The 12,342-nt window shown below is 44.0% G+C and overlaps 1 protein-coding gene across 1 annotated transcript in view; it reads right to left on the bottom strand.

Annotated features, from left to right (window-relative positions):
• dlg4a (discs, large homolog 4a) overlaps window positions 1–12,342 on the bottom strand; it is a gene marked incomplete at both ends in the record, with an annotated part of 88,612 nt that overhangs the window by 62,618 nt on the left and 13,652 nt on the right. Inside the window, one exon of the mRNA XM_083646474.1 lies at window positions 2,920–3,081. Within this exon, the coding sequence (XP_083502600.1) occupies window positions 2,920–3,081 (162 nt within the window). The remainder of the gene's footprint in view (window positions 1–2,919; window positions 3,082–12,342) is intronic.

The following is a 12,342-nucleotide window of genomic DNA, read 5'->3' as shown; positions in this document are numbered from 1 at the left end:
ACTTTGTATGTAAACTCGACGCCAGCGAAAAACTTTAATAGGTCGGTGTGAACGCAGCTTAAGTGTGCAGGGATGCAGTGTAAGTGTGCAGTGTGCAGGGATGCAGTGTAAGTGAGCAGGGATGCAGTGTAAGTGTGAAGTGAGCAGGAATAGAGTGTAAGTGAGCAGGGATGCAGTGTAAGTGTGCAACCCAATGAGTCCTCTATAAGTTCTTAGCTCTTTTTGCAACTGCTGCGCCTGTTGCTTAATGCACTTTTTATAAAGTTTTGTTGTGATGCTTTTAAATGTCCATGTTATTCTCTTCTTCTATTGTTTTATTTTCCTGTCAACCATTTTATGTGAAGCACTTTGAATTGCCTCTGTGTATGAAATGTGCTATACAAATAAACTTGACTTGACTTGACTTGACTTGACTTGACTTACGCTTCGGCCTAACCCTGCCTACTAGCCTAAAAATATCAACGCCAGCTTCAGATCTATGGTCGTGAACCTGGCTGCCTTTTGTCCCCCTCCTTTCAGCTCGGAGGAGGAGCGAAGCTTGAACACGCTTTGCCCGGTGCGTGCGATCCTGGCCTACGTGGACAGGACACGCACGCTGCGCACCTGTAACCAGCTACTGGTTTGCTTTGGGCCGAACGTCCCTGGGTGGGGCACTGTCCAAGGAGCGCTTGTCGCACTGGATAGTGGAGGCCATTGCTTTGGCCTACTCTGCCGTGGGGGAGGCTTCCCCGGAGGGTATTTAGGCCCACTCCAAGCGAGGTGTCGTGACATCCTGGCCGCTGTTGCGTGGTGTGTCAGTGGAAGACATGTGTGCGGCTGCCTCATGGTCTACCCACCACACTTTTCTTAGGTTCTATAGCCTTGATGTGGCCAGCACGCTCTTTGTGCATGCTGTGTTGTCAGCCGCCAGGCGGTAGTTCCTTAAGTCACTCTTATGCCTACGGTTGCCATGGGTGAGGCCATGTGCTCCGTTGCCAGCCTCGGGTCTCAGGGTCGCACGAGGTGCTTCCTTGCAGGGAGGTTGGTTGGATAGATGGCATAGTGTGAGATTCCGAAGTTCGAAACGAAGTAAAACTTTGTGGTTGTCCTACAAACCAGAGTGAGAACGAGGAATCTCACACATCTAGCCTTGCTGCTTTCTTCGGACTAGCGGGTTGCTGGACGTTTTGAGTGAGGATCTTGGCAATATGGTGTGGATGTGACATGGTGGTCACGGGCGGAGCTGGTGGCCGCGCCATAGGCCAGCTGCCATGATGCCTGCAGGCGCAATGGATGATTTTATAGGGGTCAATTTTGAGAAAATAGACATTTTCCAGTAGGTGCGCTGCAGGGAGCAGCTTGGCATAGTGTGAGATTCCTCGTTCTCACTCACAAAACCTGGGTTGTAGGACAACCCCAATGTTAAAAAGTAGTCTCCCACCTTTACAAACACAATCAAGTCAATGATCAATGATCTTTAGAGCTGCTGTTTTGATTTCTATTTGGAAATCTTGGAATTTGTCTGATGGACTCAAAAGCAGGAATAGTAGCAGGAATAATGATCTGCTGATAGAGAGTGGCTCACACTGACTAGTGCTACTGGTCATTATCTCAGTTCATTTGACTGTGGGGTCACCAGGTAAAACCCAAACAGCACTCACAATATGTTGAGCTTCATGCCATAAACATAGGTTTTCTGCTGGTTGATGAATGACATTGTCTGACATATTGCAATGTGTAATTGCTTTAAAGAGGATAATATGTGTGTTCGTCACAGTAACACCCATAGACTGTATAAAAGAGATGGAGGGAGTGAGTGTGATGTGACCCAGTGGTGTGGGGACTTCTGTTTTGAAGTCTGCAGGTTGGCGTTTGGCCTCTGCCATCTTGGCTTTCGCACAGTTCGTGCGAGACCAGGGGTTTCCTACAGAGCCGTAGGTCCGCCTGCTATTGGTCTGTGATCGGTGAGCTGTGCGATCACTGGACAGGCAACCTGCCATTCACGCCCAAAACAAAGTCTGCTTTATTGTCTATTTTACTCTGAACGGGTGTGTTATATTACCCCCCCCCCCCCCCCCCGTACAGAAAGGTGAAATTCGCTATACAAACCAAAACCAAAGGCTGTAACTGTCACAGGGATACCCGTGCCTATAGAGCTGAACAGTCATGTGATGTCTCCTGCCCCGGAAGAGAGTTCTCCATTCATTTTCTCAGAGTTTTAAGGCTGTAACCAAGCCAACCAGCGACCTACTGAATCGTGAGTGACCATAAAACATTTCACTTAGAGCAAAAACAAAAAATAAAGACAAGAAAAATCAAAAATGTGATTCCCCGCCAGTTTTTATGCTTTGTTTCTGCTGGCCTGATAGCTAGGGCCCAAGCCTACAGTAGGTTAAGGTTCCAGTTCAGTTCTGCTGTCTTTATTTCCGGTACTTATTGTTGAGTAATTTTGCCTTTTGCTTTGAACACATTTTTTAGTATTTTCCATTTTGGGATTTTTGTTGCAATGCCATGCAGTTTATCCACAATAAAACATCTGTGGTGAACTTGAAGTCTGCCTCAGCCTGTGCCTTCCTCTTCTCCTGCTTGCCATCCTAACAGTAACTATGTTTATTCCTGCTGTAAAGTCGGGCATTTTAACATGGGGTGAATGGGGGACTCACTCAATTTTGCAGACAGCCTCAAGTGGCCATTTGAGGAACTGCAGTTTTTAGTACTTCTGCATTGGGGTCAATGCGACCAAGAAAGCCTGCCCCCTCGGTAACACCATAACAGGTACATGCCTAAATGCTGACGGCTGTGTGTGTGTATTGTGCATACTAATTGTGTGAAGTATTGATCAGCGATGTGTATGTGTATGTGTGTGCGTGTGTGTTCTACCTTGACGGGAGAGATGTGTGTGTGTGGTGTGTGGTGTATGTGTGTGCGTGTGTGTTCTACCTTGACGGGAGAGATGTGTGTGTGTGGTGTATAGCCATGTAGGGCCTCCATGGCAGCAAGGTTCTTGTCACTCATATGAAGCATCTCAGCACTTTTTCCTGGAGCCAGATGGGCTGGACTGTGCTCCAAGGGGGGCGTCTCCTCATCCTGGTACCTGTACTTCTACACACACACACACACACACACACACACACACACACACACACACACACACACACACACACACACACACACACACACACACACACACACACACACACACAGGGGGGGTTACTCCTAATAGGTCTCATGTAACACATATCGACTGAATCAATGCATTTTCCCGGAGACAAAGAAACCTCATGGTATCTGGGGTTGATGATAATGTTTAAATCACAAACAGAATCTACTGTCAGCTTATATTTTAGCCTTTCATGGTTGGTTTCCCTCCTTTCAAGACACACTGGTGCAAATGATAAACCCCCTTCCCCCAAGGACACAGTGCAGCATTTTGATTACAGAGTGAGCATTATCTAAATATGGAGGATGGGAGGCTATATGCGCATGCATCTTGCAAATCGCATAACATGTGTGACGCCTACAAGCGCAATGCAAACATAATGTAGAAGAAACCCAGGCCTTCAAAATGAGGCCATTGTGTGTTGAGCAAAGCGCTCATCCTCCACAACCACATGGAGCGAGCAGAGCCGTGATTCATAGCAGCTCCACAGTAGCAGAACATGTCAGCCTCCTGCCTATATCCCTATCCCCTACCGATAGCCCACACCCGGGCAGCCTGCCAGGCTAGCAGCCCACTGTGTTAGCCACACATGCTAGGTTTACATACTAGGCTTGATTCCAACACAAACACATCAGAAGGTGGGCAGTGTCAGGGTGGAGATCTGCCACACACTGTCCTGGGGGTTGGCGCCATCGACAGTAAATGTTAGCGCCTGTGTTTTTTGCAATAAACCCACAGCTCCAGATTGCCCCCCCCCCCCCTTCCTTCTCCCCAGGCTGGCAATATGCTCTGCTGCACACACACTCACACTATGCACACACACACTATGCTCTGCTGCACTGCAGATGTTTGTGAAAACACAGAGATTTGGGGGGATCATCTGAATGTTGGCTATGGCCTGATGGCCAGCCCCGCCACTCTCCTCTCTTCTTTCTGGAGGCAGACGGAGAGGGAGGTGCATCACTGAGCCCCGTCTCACATAGGCTGCCTAGCAACCAGAGCAGAGCAGAGATTGCAGTGCCACAGTTGGGGCTGCCAGCATCGGTGCTGGATCACATTACACTGAGACAGCAAGAAAGAGAAAGCAAGACAGAGATAGAGGAGAAAGTGAGGGGGAGGGGGAAAACAATGAACAATACAATGTGAGAGTCAACAAAGACAGCAGAAAACAACAGCACAGGAGGGGTGGAGGAGAGAGAGAAAAAGTAATAGTTCTTGATAACCTTCAATAATAACAGGTTGATAAGCAGAAACAATTGTTTTTTTTTACTTCATTAACCACTGCCAGTGCTACACTAAACATTGCAATTGTAACATAGTATATGTAATTGAATTTAAGATACTGGGGGCTGCTTTATGATAAATTATAATTTGATTGAGTCTAGCCCAATACATAATTCACAACAACTGCTGGTTAGTGAGCTATTCTCAATCCCACTTACATCAGTAAACTCAACAAAGCAATAAGATAATCAATAACAAAACTAAAAATTAACAAACTCCAAGCAGAATGATTCATGAATTACATGAATAACAGCCAAGTAGACTTAGGGTAGGATCTCAGGTCTATTTTCTCCATCAAGTAGGCCTAAATCACATGATTGTTGTCCAGCATAGCACAATCAAATCAGGAGACAATAACGTTGCTACACTGTCTATCTATCATCAGTATCAGTGTTGATACACTGTCTATCTATCATCAGTATCAGTGGTTTACACTGTCTATCTAACATCAGTATCAGTGTTGATACACTGTCTATCCAACATCAGTATCAGTGTTGATACACTGTCTATCCAACATCAGTATCAGTGTTGATACACTGTCTATCTAACATCAGTATCAGTGTTGATACACTGTCTATCTAACATCAGTATCAGTGTTGATACACTGTCTATCTAACATCAGTATCAGTGTTGATACACTGTCTATCTAACATCAGTATCAGTGTTGATACACTGTCTATCTATCATCAGTATCAGTGGTTTACACTGTCTATCTAACATCAGTATCAGTGGTTTACACTGTCTATCTAACATCAGTATCAGTGTTGATACACTATCTATCATCAGTATCAGTGGTTTACACTCTCTATCTAACATCAGTATCAGTGTTGATACACTGTCTATCTAACATCAGTATCAGTGGTTTACTGGTTTACACTGTCTATCTAACATCAGTATCAGTGTTGATACACTGTATATCTAACATCACTATCAGTGTTGATACACTGTCTATCTAACATCAGTATCAGTGTTGATACACTGTCTATCTAACATCAGTATCAGTGGTTTACACTGTCTATCTAACATCAGTATCAGTGGTTTACACTGTCTATCTAACATCAGTATCAGTGGTTTACACTGTCTACCTAACATCAGTATAAGTGGTTTACACTGTCTATCTAACATCAGTATAAGTGGTTTACACTGTCTATCTAACATCAGTATCAGTGGTTTACACTGTCTATCTAACATCAGTATAAGTGGTTTACACTGTCTATCTAACATCAGTATCAGTGGTTTACTGGTTTACACTGTCTATCTAACATCAGTATCAGTGTTGATACACTGTATATCTAACATCAGTATCAGTGTTGATACACTGTCTATCTAACATCAGTATCAGTGGTTTACACTGTCTATCTAACATCAGTATCAGTGGTTTACACTGTCTATCTAACATCAGTATCAGTGGTTTACACTGTCTATCTAACATCAGTATAAGTGGTTTACACTGTCTATCTAACATCAGTATCAGTGGTTTACACTGTCTATCCAACATCAGTATCAGTGTTGCTACACTGTCTATCTAACATCAGTATCAGTGTTGATACACTGTCTATCTAACATCAGTATCAGTGGTTTACACTGTCTATCTAACATCAGTATCAGTGGTTTACACTGTTTATCTAACATCAGTATCAGTGGTTTACACTATCTAACATCAGTATCAGTGGTTTACACTGTCTATCTAACATCAGTATCAGTGGTTTACACTGTCTATCTAACACCAGTATCAGTGGTTTACACTGTCTATCTATCAGTATCAGTGTTGCTACAATGTCTATCTAACATCAGTATAAGTGGCTTCCAATCCTGGTCCTCATAGCTGATATTAGTCATAATATGGCTGTGCAAGGTACACAAATGTTCATGCCGACAGCACTTCACACAAGTTCCCCAATATCACTGTGATTCACTCAACATCAAATACTGTGTGAATTGTTATATCTAATTTTATGAAAGGAAAATATTATACTGTAAAACTATTTTACAACACAGCAGTGGAAACAAGACAGGCGTCTTGGTGTTTGGAAGTGGTACATTTGCTCAATCTGGGAAACCCACAAAGTATTTAAGCTAGAACACATGCAAACATCAGCAGCACCTGTCAAGTGACAACTGATGGGCAAGCAAGTTGCCAGTTACCTATAAGGACTGCCTTAAAGGCTACTGCAAGTCAGCAGTGAGCAAATCATAATACAATGTCACTCTAGAAATCATGAATTAACAGCTCTCACTTTAATCTCATCTTTGGCAACTGGCCATTGAATAAACATGACACACCTCAATGCATGAATCCCTCATTGAAACTCTTTCTACAAGGGCTGTGCTCTTGAGTTTGGACTGCAGGTATTCCTTATCTAGACTTGTTTAATACCTTGTTTAATAGCAGACCTATTGCAGGTCTGTACTGTGCAGGATTCTTTCTATCAGTGTGCTATGTCAATTAATACACAGTCTTAAGAAGCCTTACAGGGGCTTGAAAAGTCAAAAATAATTATCTAAAATCTAAATGTTGTATGCTGTTAATAGTTCTTTTTCCCCCCATTTTGGTGCAAATATGAAATCAGGCAGAGGTATTGACAGATTGTGTACATTCAATATGTAGTCAATATCTAGATATTTACATATCTAGATATATTTACATATCTAGACACATTTGGAATGTAAGGCAAACAAAATACAATAAGTCAAATGGCATGAACTGTGTATAATTTCACCCAAAGAAATGACTGGCACTGGCAGTAGTGTTTTTTTTCCCCCATTACGGTATGTTGGATTCACATGCACTACCAATTGGTCACACTAAGTTTGGCATTGTGACATCACTGATGCAATAACATTTAGTGAGCAACACACGCACACACACACACACAAGGAGGCATTGACATCACTCATGCAATAACATTTAGTGAGCAACACACACACACACACACACACACACTCACACACACACACACACACACACACACACACCACGCGCGCCAATAGGGCAGGCGAGGCTACGCATCGAGCGCACGAGATGTCTAGTTATATATTATAATGGCCTCCAACAATTTAAATATGCAACTAATGTTACAAACAGGCCACTGAATTAATACCACAGGCAACAGATGACCCTTGGGTTTCCCAGGCTTGATGGGGACAGTATATCACATGGAAGGAATTCAGCACATAAGCATGGCATGCCTCTGTTATAAAGGTCAGTATCCAGCTGCACTGATTATGAATAAAAGAAAGTCTCCTCAGGCCAGTCGTGTTGCCAGTTGGATCTCCTATATTGAACCACACTCTAATAAAGATCTTCTTTCAAATGTCATATGAGTTAATTCAATGTTGTTAAATGATATCCGTCTCCCTTTTCAATTAAGGATCATGCCTGGGCTTTTAATGTGCATTAGGAAACGGAATGAAAGCTAACGTCAACTCTCAGCAATATGATTCACAAGTGGAAGACTGGTGCAAATGTTACTAAAGTAAAGATGGCCAATTCCAGCTGCATTTTCACAGAATTCAGACTTTGCTGCAAGTTCACCGACTTGCATTTTCTTAGAGTACAATAAAAAAAGAATCTGTATTTGCATTAATTTGAAATTTGAACTCAAAAGGATTTATACTGTTGCTGAGTTTGCATGCAGAGTCACATAACTGTAAGGATGAACTGTATGCTGGGATTTAGTTGTATGCAGCAGTTAAACCTCACCAGAAAAGCTGTCTGCCCAACATGTATTATTCTTCATGCTATTGTCATTATTGTTGTTGTTATTCATACTAGAACAACAAATATTTAAAAATAATCGTTGTATCGTGAACCCGCTTGTGCCTTGCACTCGAGGTGCTGCTACCCATCATTGTACTGGCAGAATTCTGGCAATTGTGCTTAAATTAAACATAAAATTTATCTATTTTAACACAAATAAATACTTAGAATATATGTCAATATTAATTCAATATCCGTTGGTCTGTGTGACTGCATGTTAACCAACAGCCACACGTCTTCTATAAGCCAGTCAATTATTAAAGGTCCTACAGTATGTGTAAGAATCAGGAAGCAATTAACATGTGTTAAGTGTTTTTTATTGCCAGTGAATGTCCCGTAACGTAACTTAAAAAATTACACCTTCCTCGTCTGTCTGCCTCTTTTTTACAGCACAGCCCAGCCAATAAAACCAGAGAAGAAGAAGAACATACAGCTGCAAGACTAGCTAACGAACGTTGGCTTATAGAATTACAAATAAATGGACAACAAAGGACCCACCACACACAGTCCAACAAAAAGTCCACCTAAGCACAATAAGAAAAAAGTTTTATCTAAAGCCCGCCTAGCCAAACAGCAGCAATGTGACCGATGTCGGGGGAAACTAGAGTGCTTTCGATACATGGAGAGGGCTTGTTGTTGTTTAGCATGTAACGTTAGCTTGTTGTGTTAGCATTTTACCATTATGTAACAATTCTTTTTCAGATTTCCCCCCCATTTTCTCCCCAATTGTACTTGGCCAATTTTACCCTGCTGCCTGGGCCCTGCTCCACCCTCTGTCGATTTGGGGAGAGCCGTAGACTAGCACCACGCTTCCTCCGAGACATGCACAGTTGCCAGCTGCTTCTTTTCACCTGACAATGTTGAGCTTCACCAGCAGGACGTAGCACGTGGGAGGATCACGCTATTCCCACCAGTTCCCTTCCGCCCCGAACAGGCGACACATACCCCTAATCCGGCTTCCCACACACAGACACAGCCAATCGTGCCTGTATGGACGCCCGGCCAAGCCGGAGGTAATCTCTCGAGACAGACTTTCGACTTGCATCGAAAATCTGTCAGCAGGCTCGATCAAAATGACGTGAACGTAAACCGGTGTGTTGTCAACACTTACCATTTTCAGCATATAGCAAGTAGCTACTAGCAACGAGCTAGAGTTGTTTTGAGAGCAACACGCAGGGAGTGGAAAAGAAATGCATTGATGGGAAGAGAGCCGGTCATTTGGAGCGGAAAGGGATTTTCTTCCACTGCCGACCGCACCTCTTGAGTTCCTGTTGCACCACATTGAAACAGGGCTGCTGCCCCCAGAGATTAGATCATTTTTGTTTGTTTTGTTTGTTTAACCGATGGGTTCCCAGATTGAGCCGGAGGTAACACAGGGGCGTGAACCTGCGACCCTCATGTTGGTAGGCAGGGAATCTACCGCTAAACTACTGGGACACCCATGATTTAACTTTGTTGTGTTAGCTTTTTACCATGATTTAACTGTATGTAGAAGACCTCTGTTGTTACCAGAATAAACGGGTGGTTGGAGCCAAAAGTGACGCACAAAATGACTGTGACAAATATATTGTTATATAGAGGTTTTATTTTTATTTATTTAACCTTTATTTATACAGGGGGAGTCTCACTGAGAGCATTGCTCTCTTTTTCAGGAGTGCCCTGTTCTCTCTCTCTCTCTCTCTCTCTCTCTCTCTCTCTCTCTCTCTCACTCACACACACACACACACACACACACACACACACACACACACACACACACACCTGCTGGCCACTGAGAGCAGTTGGGGTTAAGGGCCTTGCTCAAGGGCACCTCAGTGGTGGTCATGAGGGAGGGGCAAGTGCTGCCTTTTCACTTTCCTATCCTGCCGGTCCCGGGGATTGAACCGACAACCTTCTGGTCACAAGCTCGCTTCTCTAACCGTTGGGCCACCACGTTAGCTTGCTTGGTAATGTTATCATAGCACAAACCAATTGCTATCTAGCTAACAGTTAGCCAATCTACCAGACAGAAGCCTGTGGAGTCCGCTAACGTTACAATACTGTCTTGTGGCGGCTGTAGCTCAGGAGGTAGAGCAGGTCGTCCACTAATCGCTTTGGATAAAAGAGGTCGGTGGTTCGATTCCCGCCTCCTCCAGTCAACATGTCGAAGTGTCCTTGGGCAAGATACTGAACTCCAACTTGCTCCTGATGGTGTGCCAGCACCCTGCGTGGTAGCCTGCCGGCTGCCGCCATCGGTGTATGAATGGGTGAATGTAATGTACCTACTGATTGTAAAGCACTTTGGATAAAAGCGCTATATAAATGCAGGCCATTTACCATTTGTGTGTAATGTAAGAGTCGCAAATATACCTAATGCTTTAGAAACATGGTAGCAGTAACAGTTCCGGTGCCACTTGCAGCGCGTGCCTTAAGACGGGAAGATAGCGGTCTGCCTTGCGCATTTGTCCAGGTGTTATGCCGAGTTTTGCATCCCCACCTCACGGGAGCATATTGTAATGATTTATACAGAAATGTAACTGTTTAAAAGTGATATCGGCTGCAACCTGCCATCCCTCCAGGACCTGCATGCAGCCAGGACACTGAAGCGGTCTCGCAAGATCATGGCTGACCCCTCCCACCCTGGCCACAAACTCTTTAAGACACTCCCCCACGGCAAGAGACTGAGGTCTGCCAAGACCAGAACCACCCGCCACAAGACCAGCTTCTTCCCAACCGCCATCAGCCTCACCAACAAGGCCTGGAAACCCCTTCCGCCAAGAACCTCACCAACAACCCCCCCCCCCACACACACACACACAAACTCACTACCTCCTCCTAAACTCAACTGAACCCCCCCCCCCCCCATAAAACTGGAACTCATACCTAATTTAATGCCTGTTTAACTCCGACTGTAAATTCATGTAAATCCACTGCCTATTTAACGTCTATTTAACTCAGTCTGTAAATCTCATGTAAATTCAACGTAAATTCATATTTATCATCCACAGAACACTTCACCACTCATGTACATATTGTATATATTTACTCGATTTGATTGCACTTGCAACTTTGTGATTGTCTTTAGTTATCTTCCTACTTCTTATCTCTGTATATTGATGTGACCGCTACGCTGCATACAGACACTAAGACAAATTCCTCGTATGTAACTTGCATACTGTGGCAATAAAAGTGATTCTGATTCTGATTCTGATATAATTGTCTGGTAGACGTGACCGCCCTGATTTCTAAGTTAAAACAGCCCCGAAATATGGTGGGGATGCAATTATCGGCCGGGATGCGGAAACGTTCACGGCACGTGCCGCAGGCGCAAATTAGAGCCGTGCCAAAATCATCTGCGCCCCAAAATGCCTGCGCAAACGGGATTTGGGCGGTCTTAAGTACCAGAATTATTTACAAGTGTGGCCAGGCAATGCTGGGTATTACGTCAATCAAAACCAATCAGATTTCCATCTCGCGATCGCTGTTTGCGCGAGGCATGCAATATGCTGTAATTCTCTCCATGCGTAATAGAGTGGACTCACTCGTGCCGAGGACAGAGAGAGATGGAGAGAGCTTATTGACAGATCGTCTGTGGTGCCAACGACCCTCCGGGTTATGAAGGTGAATAGCCTATGACCATTGTCCAACAAGTTTTCTCAATTCATTTCCCTCTTTGCGATGTGATAAAAGTTTCTCAGTGAGTTATAGTTGATTGCCTCACTGAATTATCTGCTAATACCCAATTTTAGCAGCAGAATTTGATGTCCTGGCATGGCAAGGCTGTGCGTAATGACATATCCAAAAGGAATTTTACTTTGCACTGCGCTGCGCAGCACGGAGATTATTGTGCGCTCCAGCACAGCGAGGTATTTAGCGCGTAAGAGGTGCTTTTCAAAGCTCTTAGTGCAAAGTAATTGTGTGCTGCTGACGATAGGATAATGCCATCTATCCCCACATTTTTGCGCTGAAACGCCTGCTTTGGCATGTGGCACGCCTATGTCCAGTACAATTATAACAGGCATGCGCTTGTGCCCGCCCCCAATTTGCATTGCGCACGGTGTTAAACGAGCGCAAATGCTAAATTACTGCTTTTGCGAAGATAGGGCCCATGGAGTCTTATTTTTATCTCTCCTGCCTCTAAGATGCTTAATCAATTTTTTTTAACAGTAACTTGGGGAGA

Source organism: Poromitra crassiceps (genome assembly GCF_964638095.1).
Source record: "Poromitra crassiceps genome assembly, chromosome: 1".
NCBI lineage: Eukaryota > Metazoa > Chordata > Actinopteri > Beryciformes > Melamphaidae > Poromitra > Poromitra crassiceps.
Note: the sequence above shows the minus strand (reverse complement) of the source record. Positions and strands in the feature narration are given on the sequence as shown.